The sequence below is a fragment of the Mizuhopecten yessoensis genome, unplaced genomic scaffold (genome assembly GCF_002113885.1).
Source record: "Mizuhopecten yessoensis strain PY_sf001 unplaced genomic scaffold, ASM211388v2 scaffold11177, whole genome shotgun sequence".
Classification (NCBI taxonomy): Eukaryota; Metazoa; Mollusca; class Bivalvia; order Pectinida; family Pectinidae; genus Mizuhopecten; species Mizuhopecten yessoensis.
In genome coordinates, this window is record NW_018408918.1 from 594,402 (window position 1) to 619,235 (window position 24,834).

Below are 24,834 nucleotides of genomic sequence, written 5' to 3' on the forward strand. Positions count from 1 at the left end.
GGGGGGGGCTAGACCCGAATTCGAAACCCGGGCCTCAGATTGTTTACCGTCGCTCTAACAAATAAGGGGAGATTGCTCTATACAAGAATATCCAAAGTGCAATTTTTCTATTATTTAATTCTTCTTTCGTTTGAGGGAATACACTCTCCAGCGAGAGTGGGTAAAACATCCCTGCGCGCATCAACAGAGACTTTTGAAAAGTAGAGGATTTGCTGTTTCCGATCGGAAATAAAACTAGATAGCCAGCTATGTTGCCTGTAGGGAAGCAGGGATCCTTAATGCATAAAACGGTGTGAGGTAGTTGCGTGCCGGTGTGAGGAACGAAAAGCTAAAGAATGTGTTTTATGATTTTTGTAAGTATGACTAGATTATAAAATACGACCAGGAAAGGCAAGGGTGAGAATTAATTCAAGTTTTGGTGAAATGAGATTCGGGATAAGCATAAAACGCTTCCATTATTTACGCGTCTTTTCAGGAGTATAATTAAAGTGTGATACATGATACCCTGATGACGTCAACGTTGTGCATCATTCAACCTCCATAGCTATTTCTAGTCTCCAGACAATGACAGGTGTAAAATATTGCCAGACATTGTCAACAAGTCTTTACGGTTTGATATATTAGATTATGTATGTCCTTTATAGACCATAAGACGTAGGTCAACAGCGTTAACTCTAGATTTCTCATTTTTAAAGTAAAGTTGCAGCTTTACGTTTTGAATAATTTCTCAACAATTCGTTTTCAAAAGAGTCGTTTTGATGTTAGCATATAAATTTTGTAATTTGTTTTAAATACAAAGACAAATATCTTAATTAAATGATGCTGGTGGGAAAAGAAGAATTTCAACAAACAACATTTTGTTGTATTCAAGAAGCGATGTTAGATGCGCACAGGGACCCGATAACTTGTTACAGCAGGTATGTCTGGACCAAAACTGATGTGTGTCCAAAGTAATATTAGGTATATTAAGAGGTTGTATCATCTCTCGGTTTTGATTGTTGCAATTTTAACGAGAATTGGCCTAAATTCCCAAAATATCATAATCTAATATAACCCTTAGGAAGACAATAGTTACGATATTTGGCTAGAAATACCTGTCAATTATTTTAATTATTTACCTGAGTGACTGAGTATTTTTTGTATAAAAAATAAATAATATCCCCGCACATTTTTGTAATCCACCGTATTTGGTCAAATAGTCCACGTCTTTCCGTGTAGTCGCCGTAACCCCGATGCAACTGCTTGCTGACCTTTTCTTCACTTGGTCCAATCTTTTTTTTCTATCTACGTCATTTTTGGGTCATGTTTCATTATTTGATATATCTACTTCTCATGAACAAGACATTTTTTTGAAATATGATACATAGCAAAACAAATAATCGTTCGTGTCTTTCATGAACGCAGTATCAAAAAACCATTTGGACGAATATCAACAAACACGCGATGTAGATGACCCTCTTTAACGGCTTTATAAATATATACAAACAAAGCTATAAAAAGATAGGCATCTCTCAAGCATGAACTCTTCACTAGAAGTAGTGTAGTGAACCTCACATGTATCGAGTATCATCAGAAGATCACAACTGTATCTGAATTTCGTTTGTTTAGTTTTTTTTAGTTTAAACCTATTTTATTGACATATGATATGACAATAGGATTAGTCCGTAAGTTTTTCCAACTTAAAGATGACTTCTCCGAATAACATACATAACATATTTACAATTGAGTTCACGTGATGGCATGAAAGATAATTTACATTAAGAAACAAACAAATTGATGAAACATATCACAGTGAAATCGAGGATTCGGAGGGGGGTGGGGGTGGGGGGAGAAGGATAGTGGGAAAGAGAAAGGGGGTGGGGGTATAAATAGAGACAGGGAATTAATCAAAACTTCCCGACCTACCTAGAACGTTTTGTACTGATTTGGCAATTTTATTGTAATCATCTGAAGAAACACCATCGAACCATTACAAAGTAAGTTTACATCAATAACACCATCGTACCATTACAGAGTCAGTTTACGTCAATAACACCATCGTCACCATTACAGAGGCAGTTTACGTCAATAACACCATCGTACCATTACAGAGCCCATTTATTTCAATAACACCATCGTTACGATTACAGAGAAAGTTTACATCAATAACACCATCGTACTATTACAGAGTAAGTTTACATCAATAACACCATCGTACCATTTCAGAGTCAGTTTACGTCAATAACACCATCGTCACCATTACAGAGTACGTTTACACCAATAACACCATCGTACCATTACAGAGCCCATTTATTTCAATAACACCATCGTTACGATTACAGAGAAAGTTTACATCAATAACACCATCGTACAATGCTAGATCTGTATATAATAGTCTACGTAAGTTCTGATATAGGGGACACTATCGTCACCATTACAGAGAAAGTTTATATCAATAACACCATCGTCACCATTACAGAGTAAGTATACGTCAATAACACCATCGTACCATTACGGAGTAAGTTTACATCAATAACACCATCGTCACCATATCAGAGTAAGTTTACGTCAATAGCACCATCGTGCCATTACAGAGTAAGTTTACATCAATAACCCCATCGTACTATTACAGAGTAAGTTTACATCAATAACACCGTCGTACCATTAAAGAGTAAGTTTACGTCAATAACACCATAGTCACCATTACAGAGTAAGTATACGTCAATAACACCATCGTACCATTACAAAGTAAGTTTACATCAATAACCCCATCGTACTATTACAGAGTAAGTTTACATCAATAACACCATAGTCACCATTACAGAGTAAGTATACGTCAATAACACCATCGTACCATGACAAAGTAAGTTTACATCAATAACACCATCGTACCATGCTAGATCTGTATATAATAGTCTACGTAAGTTCTGATATAGGGGACACTATCGTCACCATTACAGAGTAAGTTTATATCAATAACACCATCGTCACCATTACAGAGTACGTTTACATCAATAACACCATCGTACCATTACAGAGTCAGTTTACGTCAATAACACCATCGTCACCATTACAGAGAAAGTTTACATCAATAACACCATCGTACCATTACAGAGTAAGTTTATATCAATAACACCATCGTCGCCATTACAGAGTAAGTTTACATCAATAACACCATCGTACCATTACAAAGTAAGTTTACATCAATAACACCATCGTACCATGGTAGATCTGTATATAATAGTCTACGTAAGTTCTGATATAGGGGACACTATCGTCACCATTACAGAGTAAGTTTATATCAATAACACAATCGTCACCATTACAGAGTACGTTTACGTCAATAACACCCTCGTCACCATTACAGAGTAAGTTTACGTCAATAACACCATCGTACCATCACAGAGTAAGTTTACATCAATAACACCATCGTACTATTACAGAGTAAGTTTACATCAATAACACCATCGTCACCATTACAGAGTAAGCTTACATCAATAACACCATCGTACTATTACAAAGTAAGTTTACATCAATAACACCATCGTAACATTGCATAGTAAGTTTACATCAATAACACCATCGTCACCATTACAGCGTAAGTTTACATCAATAACACCATCGTCACCATTACAGAGTACGTTTACATCAATAACACCATCGTCACCATTACAGAGTACGTTTACGTAAATAACACCATCGTCACCATTACAGAGTAAGTTTACATCAATAACACCATCGTTCCAATACAGAGTAAGTTTATATCAATAACACCATCGTCACCATTACAGAGTACGTTTACATCAATAACACCATCGTCACCATTACAGAGTACGTTTACGTAAATAACACCATCGTCACCATTACAGAGTAAGTTTCCATCAATAAAACCATCGTACCATTACAGAGTAAGTTTATATCAATAACACCATCGTCACCATTACAGAGTACGTTTACGTAAATAACACCATCGTCACCATTACAGAGTAAGTTTACGTCAATAACACCATCGTCGCCATTACAGAGTAAGTTTACGTCAATAACACCATCGTACCATTACAGAATAAGTTTACATCAATAACACCATCGTACCATTACAGAGTCAGTTTACGTCAATAACACCATCGTCGCCATTACAGAGTAAGTTTACGTCAATAACACCATCGTCCCCATTACAGAGTAAGTTTACGTCAATAACACCATCGTTCCATTACAGAGTAAGTTTACATCAATAACACCATCGTCGCCATTACAGAGTAAGTTTACGTCAATAACACCATCGTCCCCATTACAGAGTAAGTTTACGTCAATAACACCATCGTCACCATTACAGTGTAAGTTTACGTCAATAACACCATCGTCCCCATTACAGAGTAAGTTTACGTCAATAACACCATCGTTCCATTACAGAGTAAGTTTACATCAATAACACCATCGTCACCATTACAGAGTAATTTTACGTCAATAACACCATCGTACCATTACAGAGTTAGTTTACATCAATAACACCATCGTACTATTACAGAGTAAGTTTACATCAATAACACCATCGTACCATGGTAGATCTGTATATAATAGTCTACGTAAGTTCTGATATAGGGGACACTATCGTCACCATTACAGAGTAAGTTTACATCAATAACACCGTCGTACCATTACAGAGTAAGTTTACGTCAATAACACCATCGTCACCATTACAGAGTAAGCTTACATCAATAACACCATCGTACTATTACAAAGTAAGTTTACATCAATAACACCATCGTACCATTGCATACTAAGTTTACATCAATAACACCATCGTCACCATTACAGAGTAAGTTTACATCAATAACACCATCGTACCATTACAGAGTAAGTTTACATCAATAACACCATCGTACCATTACAGAGTAAGTTTACATCAATAACACCATCTTACCATTACATAGTAAGTTTACATCTAGTCTACGTAAGTTCTGATATAGGGGACACTATCGTCACCATTACAGAGTAAGTTTACATCAATAACACCATCGTACCATTACAGAGTAAGTTTACATCAATAACACCATCGTACCATTACAAAGTAAGTTTACATCAATAACACCATCTTACCATTACATAGTAAGTTTACATCAATAACACCATCGTCACCATTACAGAGTACGTTTATATCAATAACACCATCGTAGCATTACAGAGTAAGTTTCCATCAATAACCCCATCGTCGCCATTACAGAGTAAGTTTACCTCAATAACACCATCGTAGCATTACAGAGTAAGTAACACCATCGTACCATTACAGAGTAAGTTTACATCAATAACACCATCATACCATGACAGAGTAGGTTTACATCAATAACACTATCGTCACCATTACAGAGTAAGTTTACATCAATAACACCATCGTACCATTACATAGTAAGTTTACGTCAATAACATCATCGTCACCATTACAGAGTAAGTTTACATCAATAACACCATCGTCACCATTACAGAGTAAGTTTACATCAATAACACCATCATCACCATTACATAGTAAGTTTACGTCAATAGCACCATCGTACCATTACAGAGTAAGTTTACATCAATAACACCATCGTCACCATTACAGAGTAAGTTTACATCAATAACATCATCGTCACCATTACAGAGTAAGTTGACATCAATAACACCATCGTCACCATTACAGAGTAAGTTTACGTCAATAACACCATCGTCACCATTACAGAGTAAGTTTACATCAATAACACCATCGTCACCATTACAGAGTAAGTTTACATCAATTACACCATCGTACCATTACAGAGTAAGTTTACATCAATAACACCATCGTCACCATTACAAAGTAAGTTTACGTCAATAGCACCATCGTAACATTACAGAGTAAGTTTACGTCAATAGCACCATCGTACCATTATAGAGTAAGTTTTTCGTCAATAGCACTATCGTACCATTATAGAGTAAGTTTACATCAATAACACCATCGTACCATTACAGAGTAAGTTTACGTCAGTAGCACCATCGTACCATTACAGAGTAAGTTTACGTCAATAGCACCATCGTCACCATTACAGAGTAAGTTTACATCAATAACACCATCGCACCATTACAGAGTAAGTATACGTCAATAGCACCATCGTACCATTACAGAGTAAGTTTACATCAATAACACCATCGCACCATTACAGAGTAAGTATACGTCAATAGCACCATCGTACCATTACAGAGTAAGTTTACATCAATAACACCATCGTCACCATTACAGAGTAAGTTTACGTCAATAGCACCATCGTACAATTACAGAGTAAGTTTACGTCAATAGCACCATCGTACAATTACAGAGTAAGTTTACGTCAATAGCACCATCGTACAATTACAGAGTAAGTTTACGTCAATAGCACCATCGTCATCACCATTACAGAGTAAGTATACGTCAATAACACCATCGTACCATTACATAGTATGTTTACGTCCATAACACCATCGTCACCATTAGAGTAAGTTTACGTCAATAACACCATCGTACCATTACATAGGAAGTTTACATCAATAACACCATCGTACCATTACAGAGTAGGTAATAGTCTACGTAAGTTCTGATATAGGGGACACTATCGTCACCACTACAGAGTAAGTTTACATCAATAACACCATCGTCCCCATTACAGAGTAAGTTTACGTCAATAGCACCATCGTACAATTACAGAGTAAGTTTACGTCAATAGCACCATCGTCACCATTACAGAGTAAGATTACATCAATAACACCATCGTACCATTACATAGTAAGTTTACGTCCATAACACCATCGTCACCATTACAGAGTAAGTTTACATTAATAACACCATCGTACCATGCTAGATCTGTATAGGGGACAAAAAAGTAAAAAATGATAAGAATCATCACAAGGATGCCCACATCTACACTCTGCTGAACCGTTAAGTTGGCTATAAAAAGATCATAGTTGAGTGAGCTTGCTCGGTTTCTTAGGCGACAGTGAAGAATATTTAATTTCCTAGATCCATAATTAACAAATTTCTTACTTGAAATAATGTTCACCAACAAGGACTTTTTAACATTTGACTGAAACGAATCTAATCAGGATGAATTTCTGATATCGTTATTCAGGTTGTTCCAGAGATTCGTTGCAGAGGGAAAGAAAGAATTGTTTGATGAGTGTAAACGAAACTGTTGTTCTCTCAGCAGGTGAGCTCCTCGTAAATTATATGGGACTATATTTCCAACATAATCTGGCAACAAGTCAATAAGAAAATTTGGTGCCATATTGTTAACAATAGAATAAAATAGAGAAAGATTCCGAGCATCTCTTCTTTTGGCGAGGTGTAACCAGCCAGTTTCCTGATATAAAAATTCCTTTTTCGTGTAAATGGGCAATCCAGTGACAATTCTAGCAACTTCTAGTTGGATTTTCTCCAGTATTAGGGAATTAGTTACACCGCAGTTGCCCCAAACCTCAAATGCATATTCAAGAAGTGGTCTAATATAGATTAGAAATAACCTCTCTAAGTTCTTCCTTTTTAAGATGAGTTTGAGCGTACGAAGGGTGGCAATATATTTAGTTATTTTACTAACTGTGTAATCAACATGAGAGTTCCATTTACAGTCGTTAGAAATAATAACACCTAAGTGTTTATGTTGGTTAGTAATCTCGATGGGAGTACCATTGAAGTTAAACGATGGGACAAATGGAAGCTGCAGATTTGAGATGATAAGGGCCTCGGTTTTATTAGGGTTGAAAGACATCATCCACGCTTTGGACCAAACTTCAAGTTTCCTCAGATCAGATCTTGCTTCTAATTATATTAGGTTCAGGTCAGGAGAGGAGTAAGAAAGAGATGTATCGTCAGCGAAAAGTCTGGACAAAGAGAAGAGTTCGCATGAAATATCATTTATATACATTAAGAAAAATAAAGGCCCGATAACTGAACCTTGAGGTACACCAGCGTTGGTGGAAGTGAATGAAGAAAGTGCATTTTTAATAAAAACTGCTTGCTTTCTATCAGAAAGATAGCTACTGATCCAAAGAAGAAGTTAACCTGAAATGCCATACTTCTAAAATTTGTGTAGAAGACCTTTATGCCACACACGACAAAATGCCTTCGATAAATCACAGATTATTAGAATAGTGTGCTCATATTTTTCCAAAGAAGAAAATATTGAGTGACAGAGTTCAAGGAGCTGATGAGTGGTAGACTGGTTAGGTAAGAATCCTGACTGATATTTATAAATATGTTTATAAACCACACGCTCAAACAGCTTAGAAGTGAAATAGGTCTGTAGTTTGAAGAAATACTTGCATCATTAGCTTTAAATACAGGCATGACATGAGCAATTTTCCAGTCATCAGGATATATACTGGATGATAATGAATAATTAAAAATAATAGATAGTGGTGTGGATATTTCATTACAAATTAACTTGAGCATTTTGTGGCTGACACCATCAGGGCCTGTTGCTTTATGTGTATCAAGTATATTAATAATGTCTTCAATTTCACTAGGTAAGATATTTATTTCACTTAAAGCAGAATTAGTACGACTCTCAAAAAAAGGTAGATCTTTATTAATGTCATTTTCAGATTATGTACATACAGAGCTAAAATAATTGTTAAATAATTCACATTTACTGGCATTATCATATATAAATGAATTTCGTTACTCCGTACTCCTATGGTCATACCTCGCTTGCCGGATTTTAACGGGCAATTCATGAAATATTAATGCAGAAAATGTACTCTTCCGGAATCATCCGACTGTAAAGAATGAGTTTGGAGATTGTGTTATAATTTAGGTTTGAACTGTGTTCCGTTTTATTTCGGACTCTAAGCCAGATCAGTACTGTTTTCCGTTCTCTTTTGCCGTCTATCTCCAGTTAATTCTCTTTTCCGTTTTGCTTCGGTGTCTACTTCCGTTTAGTCCATTTCCCCTCCCCTGTTCCGGTGTCTACTTCCGTTTAGTCCATTTCCCCTCCCCTGTTCCGGTGTCTCTTTCCGGTTAGTACTGCTTTCATTCCCGTTTCGGTATCTGTCGTTGGAAAGTGTTGTAATTTTGTTCGTTCTTTTACGATATCTGTGACAGGTTACTTATATTTCCGCCCCTGTTTCGGTGCCTTTTTCCTGTTAGTCTATGGTTGGTAAATGTGTTTTTCATTCTGTTTCGACCTCTGTGACTGGTAAAGTATGTCCGCCTTATTTCGGTTCCGATTTCCGATTATCACTGATTTCCCTTCTCTTGCAATGTCTATGGTTGGTAAGTTTTGTTGTTCGAACTACTTACCGGTCAAAGACGTCGCAACAGAACGTCCACCCCTGTGTCGATGCCTATTTCCGGTAAGTATTGTTTTCCCGTCCTGTTTCGGTGTCAATGGTTGGTTACCGTTGCTTTCCGTCCTGTTGCTTTGCCTATTTCCGGTTAGTACAGATTTCCCGCCTGTTGCGATGTATATGGTTGGTAAGTGTTGTTTTTCGTTTCGTTTCGCTGTCTATGGCGGTTTATTACTGTTTCCCGTTCTGTTTTTCTGGGTACGACCGATAAGTACTGTCTCCAATTCTGTAGGCTGTCTATGGCCGGTCCTAGGTGATTTGATAATGCCATCCCAACCAAAAATGTCAACAGGAAAACACAACACTTCCTCAGTCACATTATTCGTACATTGAACATAACACTGAACTAAATAAAATATGAACTTTATATATTTTACAATAACGACACATTTTTTTCCAGCCTATATTAATCACTCTTCGTTGATGCGCAAAAGGTATCAATGTGGAAAGAAACCGGAGTACCCTGAGAAAACCCACGTAGTGGGGCAGTTGACCCTTTAATTCGTTCATGTCAGGGTGCCGTTTCACGACGCGTACGTAAATTTACGGGTCTTGAACAAAATTGCCCCTAACATAGCTCGCCCTACCAAGAGATCGTAGGCAGTGTCACCCGTCACACAACTTTTGGTTTCTCTGAGATATTATACATAAGGGGGTTTCTTATTTGAAGAAGGGGATCTTCACGGGGTAAGCAAGTCAACTGCATGTCGTTGCATTGCGTTTGTGTCTGATGAAATTAACACAAATCACAGTCATGTAATTACATTCCCTGGAATACACCAACATAGCTCCGCACCATGTTGTTGGGGCAATTGAATTGAATCATGCTTTGAATGTTCAGAAAATAGAAACCCGGCCCTCTTTGCATAATGAACGGGAAATCAAGTGGAACCTGCTAAATTCACAGAATTTGGGAAAAGCTTGTACATGTACACGCAATTTTTAACTGAGAAGCAATGGTGGTGTATGTGTTATAACGACATGTCGATAAGAGCGTCCAACACCGTTACACCTGGCCTCAAACACCAACATAAATTATATAAAATCTAAACATGATTTAAAAGGAATTTGTCGCGAGTATAAACACTGACCACCGTTCAAGCGAGACAATTGGGTATTGGACTCGGGAAGTGAATACTTATTCCTGCGGCTCTATTTGACCGGTATGATTAAAATCAAAATTTGTTTACCAGTGAATGAATTGTTCGATGTTGTTTCGTTTAACATAAATTCATCGTTTGTGTGAACTTTAAATATGTGTACTAAAAATAGTCATTTGAGTTCTGCCTCGAGTCTGACACTGATAACGTTCCCGTACCAATCTGTACAAAGGACCAGCACGTACAATAACAGTTTCATGAAATACAAGATTAAACTGTCTTACTAAAGTATAATGGGGCTTGTAAATAATGTTATCCACCTGGTAACTAATCACTTGTAGATAGTGTTCTCCACCATGTAACTCATCACTTGTAGATAGCGTTTTCCACCATGTAACTCATCACTTGTAGATAGTGTTCTCCACCATGTAACCCATCACTTGTAGATAGTGTTTTCCACCATGTAACTCATCACTTGTAGATAGTGTTCTCCACCATGTAACTCATCACTTGTAGATAGTGTTCTCCACCATGTAACTCATCACTTGTAGATAGTGTTCTCCACCATGTAACTCATCACTTGTAGATAGTGTTCTCCACCATGTAACTCATCACTTGTAGATAGTGTTCTCCACCATGTAACTCATCACTTGTAGATAGTGTTCTCCACCATGTAACTCATCACTTGTAGATAGTGTTCTCCACCATGTAACTCATCACTTGTAGATAGTGTTCTCCACCATGTAACTCATCACTTGTAGATAGTGTTCTCCACCATGTAACTCATCACTTGTAGATAGTGTTCTCCACCATGTAACTCATCACTTGTAGATAGTGTTCTCCACCATGTAACTCATCACTTGTAGATAGTGTTCTCCACCATGTAACTCATCACTTGTAGATAGTGTTCTCCACCATGTAACTCATCACTTGTAGATAGTGTTCTCCACCATGTAACTCATCACTTGTAGATAGTGTTCTCCACCATGTAACTCATCACTTGTAGATAGTGTTCTCCACCATGTAACTCATCACTTGTAGATAGTGTTCTCCACCATGTAACTCATCACTTGTAGATAGTGTTCTCCACCATGTAACTCATCACTTGTAGATAGTGTTCTCCACCATGTAACCCATCACCTGTAGATAGTGTTCTCCACCATGTAACCCATCACCTGTAGATAGTGTTCCCATCCATGTAACTCATCACTTGTAGATAGTGTTCCCCACCATGTAACCCATCACATAGAGGGTAGAGCAATTCTTCATCGATGCAGGAATCCAAAATCGGAAACACGCCGTTTTTGACCAAACGCTCGCACATTTTTATTCATTTTCCGTCGTTACATTTAACAGTTATAAAAATCAAACGTTACACAACTACGCTATTGTATATTTGATATACTGTACATGAATAGCATAATTATGCCGGTAACTCAGCTGACATGACCATGCGGTAACATCGACTTCCACTCAGCATTGAAGACGCATGCGCCAAGATGCCTGCATAGGAAGAAGTAACTGAAAGTAGCCGTTTTTTCATGAAATAGTGATAATTTCCAGGTCAAATTGTTCACTCATCTTAGGTAGTGACCTTGGTATGTTAACAATGTAATCATAAGCTATGCCAGGGTCTAACTTGTGTATCCACCTTCTCCCTGTAATAAAAGTATTTCGAGCGATGTTTGGTTGTTTGTATATTTTTTAGAAGCTTTACGGTTGTTAAAAAATTGTACCATAGGAATGTCCCTGTCGTGTTATGCCTTCACACATATTACATATATTTAAGGATTGATCTTCATTTTGACGGCTATACGGTAACGAACATATTCTATGGTGCGCGTGAGCGCCGTCAAAATGAAGGTCAATCCTTATATTTCCATCAGAAAAATGTTTCAATGCTATCAACAGAAGAAAAAATAGTCGAAGCGGGTTGTTACGACAGTGATTACGGTGGCCGTGGTTGCTAGGATAATATAGTTCCAGTGAATCTACATATCGATATATGAGTAAATTGAGAAAATCCACTATGCACAAAACTATTTTTCTTTCTTTCATAACTTATAAATTTTAAATTAAGTAGTTCGAAGCCCTTCGAACATTTTTATTAATTTCCAATGGTCGCCATGTACGCAAATTGACACACTGCTCGTGGAGTGAAGCGGTCGAATGCTTCATAACGAAGCCGCCATTGTTTACGTCACCGTCAAATATATTTGAATGTGCATCCATGGAATTAGAAGTTATCCAGCACCCATTTGTTTTAAAATTAGACGTTATGGATTCCAAATATATGTTTCATACATCTTGATGTTGAGTGAACCAAGCAATGGTTGCCATCGGACTGTTACGCGCTGAAGCGTGAACGACGCCATATTTGAAACAAGTATCAATCCGCCGAGCATTTGTTTTACTGCGAATACGCTTATTTATATGCAGCCAGCGTTTACCAAGCTGAAGAAGGGAGGGAGACATGTTAATATTCAGAAATGTTTTCTTATTTTCGGCGTTTTTGCTACTTTTATAGTTCGTAGCCTTATGTTTATGTGTTGCACAAGCTTGGTGTGTACATGATCGTTCACTTCTTATTTCTATTTCTTCCTTTTGTTCTGTGATACATACTACCATGCTATATGTAGTTGTTATCTTATCTGTGTCGCAAACATTACTCTAGAGAGCTACCGTTACTTTGGGGGGAGAGAGCTACCGTTACTTTGGGGGGAGAGAACTACCGTTACTTTAGAGGGAGAGAGCTACCGTTACATTGGGGGAGAGAGCTACCGTTACTTTGGGGGGAGAGAATTATCGTTACTTTAGAGGGAGAGAGCTACCGTTACTTTAGAGGGAGAGAGCNGGGGGGGGGGGGGGGGGAGAGAGCTACCGTTAAGGGGGAGAATATACTTGTTGTATCTCACTGGACTTATCGTAAGAGGAGACTTATGTTGTGTCACCGCAAAGTCGGAGTTGTTCTTCTGCGTTTTCTACTTATGAAATATTGGGCAGACAAAAAGTGATCTGCCAACCCCTTTGAAACGTTTGCGAATGCTATTCTCATACCAAATCTTATCTGTCAGTGGAGTCTCCCTCGAAACCTATCTTATTATTGACGTAATATGTTGGGAGGACATTAAAATCGCTAAAAAGGAAAAGTCAGAAATAGAGGTATTTCATCTGGTGAGCACTGATGACGAAGACACATAAGAGCTATTTCAACTTAAGACACAGTGTCGCGACAAACGCAAACTAAAAGAGAGAGCAGGTACTTTATCAAAGAGGAAAATGGAGAAATATCCTAATTGTTGCAACGGAATCACAGTTTAGGTCTCTTCTTGTCCATAGGCAGAACACACAGATGAACTTCAAAGATCGAGGCAATCGGAAACCGTCGACAATTTCCGTAAACGTGAAAATACTCGTTAACGGAAAGTGCCGACGGTTCCCGATTGAGATCGTGGTACCTGTTGTTTATTCTATCACCAGACTTAATTCCAGTGAGGCACCCGACTTTTTGAAACTTCAGGTACATAACAGGGAGTCCGTACCAGTAGCAGTAGTAGAAGCGTCAAAAGTAGTCGAAGACTAATGGTATGACGTCGACAACGGCGAGTTTACAAAAACTGTTATATTGTAAACATATTTGTATATTTACATTTGCGCTGCAACCCGCATATCATTCGAGTATGAAAGCAGAAAGTGTCGTAATGTAACACGTGGTTTACTTATGACGTCATATAGATTAACATGGGGAATGACCCAGCGTCAAACGCTCAAATGACTACGGTTAATTATTGGCGCCAATTTTATTTAAATAGGGCTGTTCCGCCAATGTCGTTTAAAGGACGACGAATATACAAAACGCAGTAAATAGATAAAAATATTTAAGAACAAATAGATTAAGTTAAACATATGGATTGAACGGCGTTTTTTTAAATTTTCATGCCGGTATGAACGCAAATCGGTTACATCCATGATTAAACATGAAGCCCTCTAGCGGGCTTCATGTATAATATGGATGTTACCGATTAAAAAACCGCCATGCAATCCCTATATGAAGACAATGGACCATTTTGTATCATGAAACCTTTCTCAAACTCAAGCATGGATTCTGGTCAAAAAGTCAAGTCAAGTCATTGAAAATGGTATTCGGCTATTCATATCTCCAAAATTCTCCCAGATCCCTTACAAAATGTGATATTTCATTACCTTATCAACAGATTAAGAAACTGGGCTTGAGAACAAAGTCTGGGGTAGAGAATGAAAACGGTTCCATGTAAACGAGCCCAGGTGTATCGTTACTTTATTGATAGTGTTTAGACAGTAACGATATAACATACATTTCTCACTATATTCCCCCTCCCTTGTAAACCAGTACATGGTCGCTAACAATCCAATAGCATTGTAGGGAGTCCATTAACCACAGCAAGGACACAAAGTTCCTTCCACCGACGGCCATATACGAATACCTATCATGGTTTGAACATCACAGCTACTTGTACCACTTTATCATAGATAAGTGAGCTATAACAGCGACTGTCACGTACATTAACAGTCGATCAATAGTTGTATTCCCTCTAGAAAGAATGTATTATTAAAATGCGTATTCAATCATTAAATTCCATCAACATTCCATCAAAATACATTACCAAAGGGTTAAAGAGTCGAGGACAAGTTTTATTTATTGTTTTTTCTGTCAAAGCAAAACCGTTACCGGGTTTGATTTGATAAACAAACGACATTGAACGAGCATGATGAGGTCACTCAAATGACATTTAAAATGTCATCTTACTAAAATGTAATTAGTTAGACACGGTAGCATGACATTCGACACAGTCCTATTATTGTTACAACGGGCTACCCAGACGTACCTAGAGAGACACCGCTTAAAAGGGTAGACAGGAGAGTAAAGAAAACAATAGAGATTCCACGTGCAGCAGATCAAGTTTGATTCCTCCAATGTCCATTAAGCAGCATGCTTGATTCTCTAGGGGTTACTACCACTTTCGCTCTCTGCACCCATGGCCTATGTCATCACAAAATTGAAGGCACACGGCTAGTGTTTTGATCGGTCTCGGGTTAAAGAAAAAACCTGACCAGTCGCTAGGCTGACACCTGTCCATTTGAAGATTACAGAGGAGCGAGTTCAAAGCCAGTTAATTCTTCTGGTGTCCATCAAAGGATCAGATTCGTCTCCTCGTCTCCCTCGGTTTTGCTATGACGTATTTACAGGGGTGCAGAGAGTGAACGTGAGCGTAACTCCTTGAATATCGGGGATAACTAAGCAGAAGATATAGAGGAATATCCACCGTTCCCTAATTCTGCAGGGGACCAAATCAACCCTCTCATACATCATGTAGTGGGATAGAACAGGGATGTCTATGTGTAACGTTGTGAAGGACAGGTAGGTGTAGGGTCTGGTATGTGTTTCGTTGTGAAGGGCATGTAGGTGTAGGGTCTGGTAGGTGTTACGTTGTGAAGGGCAGTTAGGTGTAAGGTCTGGTATGTGTTATGTTGTGAAGGACAGGTAGGTTTAGGGTCTGGTAGGTGTAGGGGCTGGTATGTGTAACGTTGTGAAGGGCAGTTAGGTGTAAGGTCTGGTATGTGTTATGTTGTGAAGGACAGGTAGGGGTAGGGTCTGGTATGTGTAACGTTGGGAAGGACAGGTAGGTGTAGGGTCTGCTATGTGTTTCATTGTGAAGGGCAGGTAGGAGTAGGGTCTGGTATGTGTTCCGTTGTGAAGGACAGGTAGGTTTAGGGTCTGGTAGGTGTAGGGTCTGGTAGGTGTTGGGTCTGGTATGTGTAACGTTGGGAAGGACAGGTAGGTGTAGTGTCTGGTATGTGTTACGTTGTGAAGTGCAGGTAGGTGTAGGGTCTGCTATGTGTTTCATTGTGAAGGGCAGGTAGGGGTAGGGGCTGGTATGTGTTTCGTTGTGAAGGGCATGTAGGTGTAGGGGCTGGTATGTGTTTCGTTGTGAAGGGCATGTAGGTGTAGGGTCTGGGATGTGCTTCGTTGTGAAGGGCAGGTAGGTGTCGGGTCTGGTATGTGTTACGGTGTGAAGGGCAGGTAGGTGTAGGGCCTGGTATGTGTTACGTTGTGAATGGCAGGTAGGAGTAGGGTCTGGGATGTGTTACGTTGTGAAGGAAAGGTAGGTGTAGGGGCTGGTATGTGTTTCGTTGTGAAGGGCATGTAGGGGTAGGGTCTGGTATGTGTTGCGTTGTGAAGGGCAGGTAGGAGTAGGGTCTGGGATGTGTTACGTTGTGAAGGACCGGTAGGTGTAGGGTCTGGTAGGTGTAGGGGCTGGTATGTGTTTCGTTGTGAAGGGCATGTAGGTGTAGGGTCTGGGATGTGTTTCATTGTGAAGGGCAGGAAGGTGTAGGGTCTGGTATGTGCTACGTTGTGAAGGACAGGTAGGTGTAGGGTCTGGTATGTGTTTCATTGTGAAGGGCAGGTAGGTGTAGGGTCTGGTATGTGTTACGTTGTGAAGGGCAGGTAGGGGTAGGGACTGGTAGGTGTAGGGTCTGGTATGTGTTACGCTGTGAAGGACAGGTAGGTGTAGGGTATGGTATGTGTTACGTTGTGAAGGACAGGTAGGTGTAGGGTCTGGTACAGACTGATGATATGCTGAGAGGTGTGCATACAATAAACATGTCCACGATTTCAATAATAAAACTTCATAAGAAACACAACGACATAGCATTCAGAAGATGGAGTATTGGGTGAGTTTCCCCGTTAAAACCCAGGATTATTATTTCAAACGTCGAAACTGTAAACTAGCCAACGAGTGCTTTCCGGGAAATATACATATTTCTAACTGATTGACCTGATACTAAAAATAACTTGTAACGAGAGTGGAATGTGATCGACTGGAAACCGTGCTAGCAAGCAATAATTACTTTACCTGAAGGTTATATGGTGATAGTTTTACAGGTGTATAATCAAACATCAAAGAACACCGCCACAGGTGACGTCTGTAATAATATCACTTACAACAAACTAGGGTTTGTTTGTCTGACAAACGTAAAGTATGATCATATTTAATCAGTTAAATGTACATGGCATGTTACAACGGCTACTGCTTTATATCAAGCTGCATCACCATTGATTGGAAATGCGTACCGTCCAACCAAAACAAAATAATGCCAGCATTCCACAGAAACAATGACCTGTCTCTAGATAGATCTCACTTGATAGTTCTGCATGTTAGTTGTATTCCTTGCTTGACAACATTCTATTAGCTCCAAAATGGTCAAACGGGATGGGGTGGGGTCCTGCAGAATTAGTAATTGTTTTTTTCAGAGTTACTCTTCTGCTCCACCTGAAACGACTTGGGTAATTTATCATTTTGCGCCTCCTACCAACTATTGTCTTTCGACAGTGTCTCCCAAAGACGTCCGTCTTGATATGGTCTTAGCTATGTTATTATTTAAACTTTTATTTGCGTATGGCGTTAACGAAAGTTTCGTTCTTCAAACAGAAGCAAGACGAAACCAGTCATTTGCTTCCACCGTCCGCCTGACATACAGATACTGTCTCCATATGTTTTTTCGTCTTTCAGGGTTTATGAAGTACCCTATTTTACCCTAATAAAAGAAAATCTAATCTCGGCATTATCTGTCTCCGTCTGTCTCGTTTGATCCTTTTGAGACATATTAGCGTTATTCCTCTGACGTCCTTAAAAAACAGTATCAGTCAATCCTCTGACGTCGCACGGCGCTACTTATCAGAATTTGCAAAGAAAAACTATTTCAGGTTAACTTAACATTTATTCCCTGAGCAATGTGATAAACGTTTTATAAAAAACAAATGGCATGTCATACAAAAATCTTATGTAATACTTACCTATATCAGATGTCTTGTTGATCAGATACAGTGTATATTTTATTAAGCCTTGAATTCTATTAACAGCTAAGATAGTAGATTTGCCTTCAAGTGTGCATATGTTATTAGTGTGTATTTGCCTCCTTGCTATAGCGAGAAACTGATGCCGACTTCAGTGTGCTATCTCACTGAAATACCAAGCCGAAGGCACCCAGGACAGTATTCCACCTAATCCGAATTATTCTGACGTTTTATCGACTTTTTTTATATCTGTCTGTCGTCGATTAACGTCGTTAATCGACGACAGACAGATATAAAAAAAAAAGTCAATAAAACGTCAGAATAATTCGGACTGTATTCCACCCGGTCACATTATACTGTCAATTGGTTCCCCAGTAGTTGCATTGATCCTTAATGCTGAACAGTTAGCAGTTAAAGCGGCTGCCATATTTAAGGACTGTTTTGTCCTTGTCTGGAGACCGAACCCACTGCCTACCCCACGTTTGGCGAACGTTAAATACAAAGGCCATACTTGAAGTATTACCACGATAGGCACAAGGAAACAATAATGAAGTTAGGAAGAAGTAGAACGAAACTTTTAAAGATCCAAACTGTGCAAGGGGTCGCGGCAGATTTACTTTGGTCGCTTCTGTCTTCCCAGATAGAGGACATACAATCAAACCCCCGATTCCGCATGAAGTTCGAGTATTATTTGCGGATATCTTCCATGTAAGTAAGAAATAGCTTACACAACATATATGACACAGGATATCAATTACACGCTGTACAACTGGAGTAAGGTACATCAGATAGCACCACGCAATATTCGTATAAATATACGGTTGAACGGCCCGGCCCCATCGTCCGTTTGTAAAACAAATTCAGCGGTATTTTATCGGACGTGCAACTTTGTTCGGCTTTTTGCATAGATCTGCAAACAGTATTTTCAAAAAGGTACACACTTTCTTCCCATTTCTAGTGGGTTTTATGTAGGAAAATGTTTAACTATGCTGGTGTACTGTCACTTTTCAAGATTGGTCGTAGCCTTAATTGTAGCTTTGATTTCATTCTGCCAGGGTTTACATGGAATACTTAGTTTAATTATACATTATCTGTGGGAACTGAGCACTGTGAATATGTAACGCTGTAAAAGGGTTTTAAAGGTACTTTTTTAATGTATTCCACATATATTTTAGAGTACGTTTGGCGTGAATTTTTAATCCTGGTGGCCTTAAGTATCACCGATAGTCATAAATAGACGAAATGGCCGTGAGGTGCAATAGAATGTTTACTTTGTTCGAATTTTTTTACAAGGTTTCAGATATTTGCTCCATATCTTCATTCTATTAGTGATGACACTAAAACATTGACACGAGCCCATGTTTACCCTCAAGGGAATATCTCAACGTCTGTGTTCAGGATAGGGGAAACACACTCATATCAACAAAGTCACTCAAGTGTTTTATTTCTAATAGCGACAAACGTTTTACGAGTCAAAACAAGATTTATTGTAACGCATGTAGATGTTACTTATCAAATAGTTTAGCGAACCCTAAGTGACAGTTTGTCTAGCGTGTTGAGTAAGTATTTACATCAACTTCGTGTGGCCTAATACCGATCTTCAGTAATTCCGCGTAAATTAATGCAATTTAACCTTATGTATGATTTGAGCTATTTTCCTCTCTCTCATTTCTGATTTTTTGTTGTTGTAATTCTAACACGTACATAACTTGAAGTCAAGTAAATATTATGGATGCATGTGATCTTTTGATTGATTGCCAAGCTAACAAAGGTCTAATGTATAAAAGTCGGTTCTGTATATAGTATACCTTATGTAAAATAACGATGATTCATCATTTTATAAATAACCAATCAGTCACGCTGTGTTTAAGAGCGTATATCTTAGGGTTTGTAACATAATCCATACAGTACGCTTAGCTTTGTGTATTTGAAACAAAACTAAATGATAAATAGTTTTTTTTTATGTGGAAAGGTAAAGATAATGAAAGAAATTGCTTATTCACGGAATGTCTCAATTAAAAAAAAAAACAATACATTGATCGACCTTACGAAATGATATCGATATGTCAATTCGGCCATGCTTTGTTAAGTACCTGGTTCTTGATGTGCGACTGTATGTACACCCCCTCGTTACGGTTCAGAACTGGGCCGTTACGACGTATCCAGATCGGAAGGATCCCAGTCAATAACATGATTTGTCTGTGTGGCATGGTCTTTGATGCCAATTTATTGGTCTGGGATTCCGACTGATTTTCTTTCTGATTTGATGTTTGGTCTTGGGTTTCAATGTATGTCTGGTGTTCTACAAATCGGACATCGAACCATCGTCCCGTTTTTCCGTAATAGAATGCGTCGCAGTTCTTGCGTTCGATTTTTGTACGTGCATTCTGTGACGTTTTCATAGTGTATTTAATCACATTGCACAAGGTGTTCCGGGGCATTTTGTGAGATGTGAGGTTTCGTTGTCCTTTTACTATGCCATAGACGCTATATATACAAGTGTAATGGTATCTGGTGGATGGGTTCGGACAATGCCTTCGGTAAAGGAATGTCAACCTGATTTTTCTTATGTCATTCCCCTTGAAAGACATTTTTCTGTTTTTCCCCAACTTTCAAATTGTTTCTTTACCCTATCGAGTGTTCTTTCCGAATATTTAAAGGTTTTCATCACCCTATGATTGTGCTTTTGCTCTTGTCTTTGTTCTGTGTCCGTATTCATGAAACCATTCTCATGCTCAAGCATGGACTCTGTGCTCAAACCAACTTTCTTGTAACTCGCTTAAATCATGTGAAACAATCACAAAGTCAATTGTAAACATTGAAAACAGTATTCAGCTTTCAACCTCTTCCAATTTTTTCCGAATCATGGACAAAATATTTATTTTTATTAATTTATACCTGAAACAAGAAATAAGGCTTGGGTACAAAACCAATGCTTGAGCATGAGAACGGTTTCATGAATAGGGCCCGATCTGTTATTCTGTGACAATAATGACACATCAGTTGAGCAACCTACGTACTACGCCCAACGTCTGTGTCATTGTGTCAGCCAGACAGTGTTTTGACCTAGAGCTCTGTCTTTGTGGCCTCAAAACATATCGTTATGATCATGAATTTATCAATTATTATTCCTATAAAAATCGTTCCATAAAATTCCCATGTTAATGGACCCAGTTTGAAAGACTGTATTCATGGGATAATACATATAAGTATGTACACCGTGCTGTAAGGTAAGTAGACGTGTACGTCAATCGCTTCTACTTTCGTCAGCCGTGGACAATACGAGTTTCCATGTGGCTGGTCCCGGCTTACCTGTTCCCATAGCATTTGTGGAGTTACATTACAAATATTCGGGTAAATGCCTTCAGAATTGTGATTGAAAGATAGATTTAGGTTTATACACACACACTAATAAAACATTAAGTACAATAAAGACATGTAATTTATGAAACGAGATAAGTGTTATGTTTATAGGGGTTCTTTAGCATAAACAGATCCGATCAAACACACCACTGCTAGGCATCTTTAATGGCGGGCTCAAGACTTTCCACAAAGCATGCCCAGTATGTAAACCGGAACCATACGGTACTGTAAGGGAGTGACTACATACAGGATAACATACCCATCACGTCACACCGGAAACACAGACCTTACAAACGGTCACAATAATCAGCAGAAATACGAAGAAGGATGAACCTGTTTGGAAATCTTGTTTGTAGATACTGAAAGCCTAGTAAAGAAAACATTGTACAGTGTTGAATAGCCACTTCGTCCATGGACTAGAAGTAAAAAAATGAAATACCTATGTCTAAAATGTTCCGAATCATATGAAACATACAGCGAAAAGGGAAGGTGCCTACAAAAGCCTTCATAACGTTACTTTACAGGTTTTGGCTACATCGGATGATTTATACTAAACTGGCATTTCATGTAAACAGTGGCAGAATATATTCTAGCTACAAGGCAACAGCTAACCCCGGGTCCTAATAGCCCATCGACCACCTTACTGCGTAAAACAATCACTAAAAATTAGAGGAAATGGAAATCTTTTAAGGTAGAGAAACAATGAGCTCTTCTTTGTTGAAGATACATAAGTTAACAAACACCGGAACTCTCTTCGTCAAGGCAAATGTTCTGTCACAAAACATGAATATCACAGTAAAGATAGTTCATCGTTAAGAGTTTCCTGTTTCACTTGTGATTTGTCATCCTCGATATCCAGAGGTTACGCTCACCTTCGCTCTCTACACCCCTGGAATATGTCATAGCAAAATTGAAGGCACGAAGATAGGTGTTTGATTGGTCTCAGGTAAGAAAAACAGACCAATTGCTAGGCTGATACCTGTCCTTTGAAGTTTACAAAGAAGTGACGCCCAACTTCAAAGCCTGTCAATGTTTACCGTTACCTGACCGCGAGATTCTTTTGATGTACATCAAAGGATCGAACTAGTCTTCTTGTTTTATCAACAAGGTGGCACACACCGAGCCTTCAATTTTGCTATGACATATTCCAGCGGTGCAGAGAGCGAAAGTGAGCGTAACCACTTGATATCGATGATGGTGATTTGTGAGACAGGTTTAATAATTTGTATTTTTAATGAGCGTCGAACTACATTTAAAAATCGTTACGAGTTTAACAAATTTGATATAAAATTAAAACGAGTATAAGATTCTATTCATCGTGTAATCAACATTTGTTGCAGATGTGCTTTAAACATTTTGAAACGTTGACCTGAAATCAAATATACGTCACAGCGAAGTTTGAAGTCTGTCACACCATGAAGTGCAATCGGGAACCGTCGGCAAGTTACGTAGATGAAAATACTATTTTCTCGTTTACGGAAAATGCCGACGGTTCCCGAATGCATGAAGTGATATCCTAGTTGTGACGTCACTATGGACATAATGGCAACGTTCTGTCAATCGCATCTCTGTTTTGTGTTATAAAACGCGTGTTCATGACATGATTTATGTGTTGGGTTTGATGACACAGATAACAGGTTTTTATGTGATAATTTTTTATAACTTGAAATATATATTACTGAGCGATTACAGGGTAAACTAAAAAAAGCAATGTCGAACTCCATAAATAATGGTTTATATTGTTCCAAAGTCCAACGCTCGTCCATCAAGTCATCCAGCGTTTACGAGAATATTATGGGGTATGTGGTTTCAGACACATTATTTCGTGGTTGATACGAAAGCTACATAGTTGAGTAGGGGACTGAACTCGAGGCTATTTTGTTCGAGAAAGGTGCTGCATGCGAGGTTATGTTTGAGAGGGATGCCTGACACGAGGGTAATGTTTGGCGAGGGGTGCTGTATGTGAAGGTATTCTTAAGAGAGTGTTGGACGCGAAGCTAATTTGAGAGGGGCCCTTAACGCGATGATGTTTGGAAGCAGTGCTGGAGGCGAGGCTATATTTGATAAGAGTGTAGGACACGAGGATTATGTTGAGGGATGTCTTTGACGCATGTGTATAAAAATATCTTTCTTTTTTTCTAATTTCCTCACATTCTATTGTATAGTGTGACATTATATAGCTTGCCACAATAATTGTTTTAGAAATAAAACACCGTAACAATTGCGATTATCAACCGACAACCTTGCCAAACTCTCAAAAATACGAAAATAGGTATGCAATTTAAAAAAATTAAAATAAAAAAATAACTTACGATAGATGATTGTTCCCATAGTTATAAGGAAAAACTGGTCCATGTTGTCATTGGTGTATGACTGCCATTCCTTCAAAACTTCCACTTCCGTCTTTAGTGCCATCAAGCTCTCGTTCACAGATGCCATCGTTTATAATTCCACAAAGAACTTTTAATCCCGAAACCATGAAGCGTCGCACTCCGTCCTTTAAAACCCGCCACCCAGACCGGCGTTTCTCGTAGAAACTGTACCTATGTTGATATTGTACGTCACGGGCAGACGAGTTTGTTAAATACACGCGATAGTGATACAGCTTTGTTACTGCCATACCTGTAATTTACTGTGTAGTATCGACTATATCCTGGTATATGTAACCTGACATGTGTAAGCCTTGAAGATATTAATAAAAATTGCTGACGTTTTAGATTCGTTCAGACGAGTACATATGTGGCAGATTTTAAGTGTTACAAATTGAAAGTAGTTAGTATTTTGTATTTGTATATATTGTATAACGTATCGTCCTCAGCACAGGCAGGGTCATATTATGAAGAAGAGTGCCTTGGCAGACACCGCCAACACAGTGTAAAACTTTCTTCTGAGAATATGTAAAATCTGAGACAGGTTTTCATGATAACCTTCTTTCACAAGTACATGTAGTTAAGGGATTAGGATTTACATATTTCCAAATGAAAGTTTCTCTATATTTTCTATTGTTTCGTTCCAGTTTTTCAAAATAAATCCGAATTTTAAGTGATTTTAATCTGCCTAATTTGGAACCCCAACGAAACTTTTGCAACAAATATATTAGAAAACCAACCCAAATATTCCCAAACCGACGGTCCGAAAACGGCCTTAAAGGTACCTTCCATTGCTTTAAACTCGACTTCAATATCTCAATTTGAAAGAAAATTTATTAATTGCCAGTATTGACATTCA

At 38.5% G+C, this 24,834-nt stretch overlaps 1 protein-coding gene across 2 annotated transcripts in view; it reads right to left on the bottom strand.

Moving 5' to 3' along the window:
- LOC110440295 (putative ammonium transporter 1) overlaps positions 1 to 24,190 on the bottom strand; it is a 52,425-nt gene extending 28,235 nt beyond the window's left edge. Inside the window, exon 1 of one of the 2 annotated variants that reach the window (XM_021483270.1) lies at positions 23,919 to 24,190. In XM_021483270.1, the coding sequence (XP_021338945.1) occupies positions 23,919 to 24,045 (127 nt within the window). In that variant the 5' untranslated portion in view covers positions 24,046 to 24,190. The remainder of the gene's footprint in view (positions 1 to 23,918) is intronic. The other variant, XM_021483269.1, reaches the window with a different exon arrangement.
- Between the last annotated feature and the right edge of the window lie 644 nt (positions 24,191 to 24,834).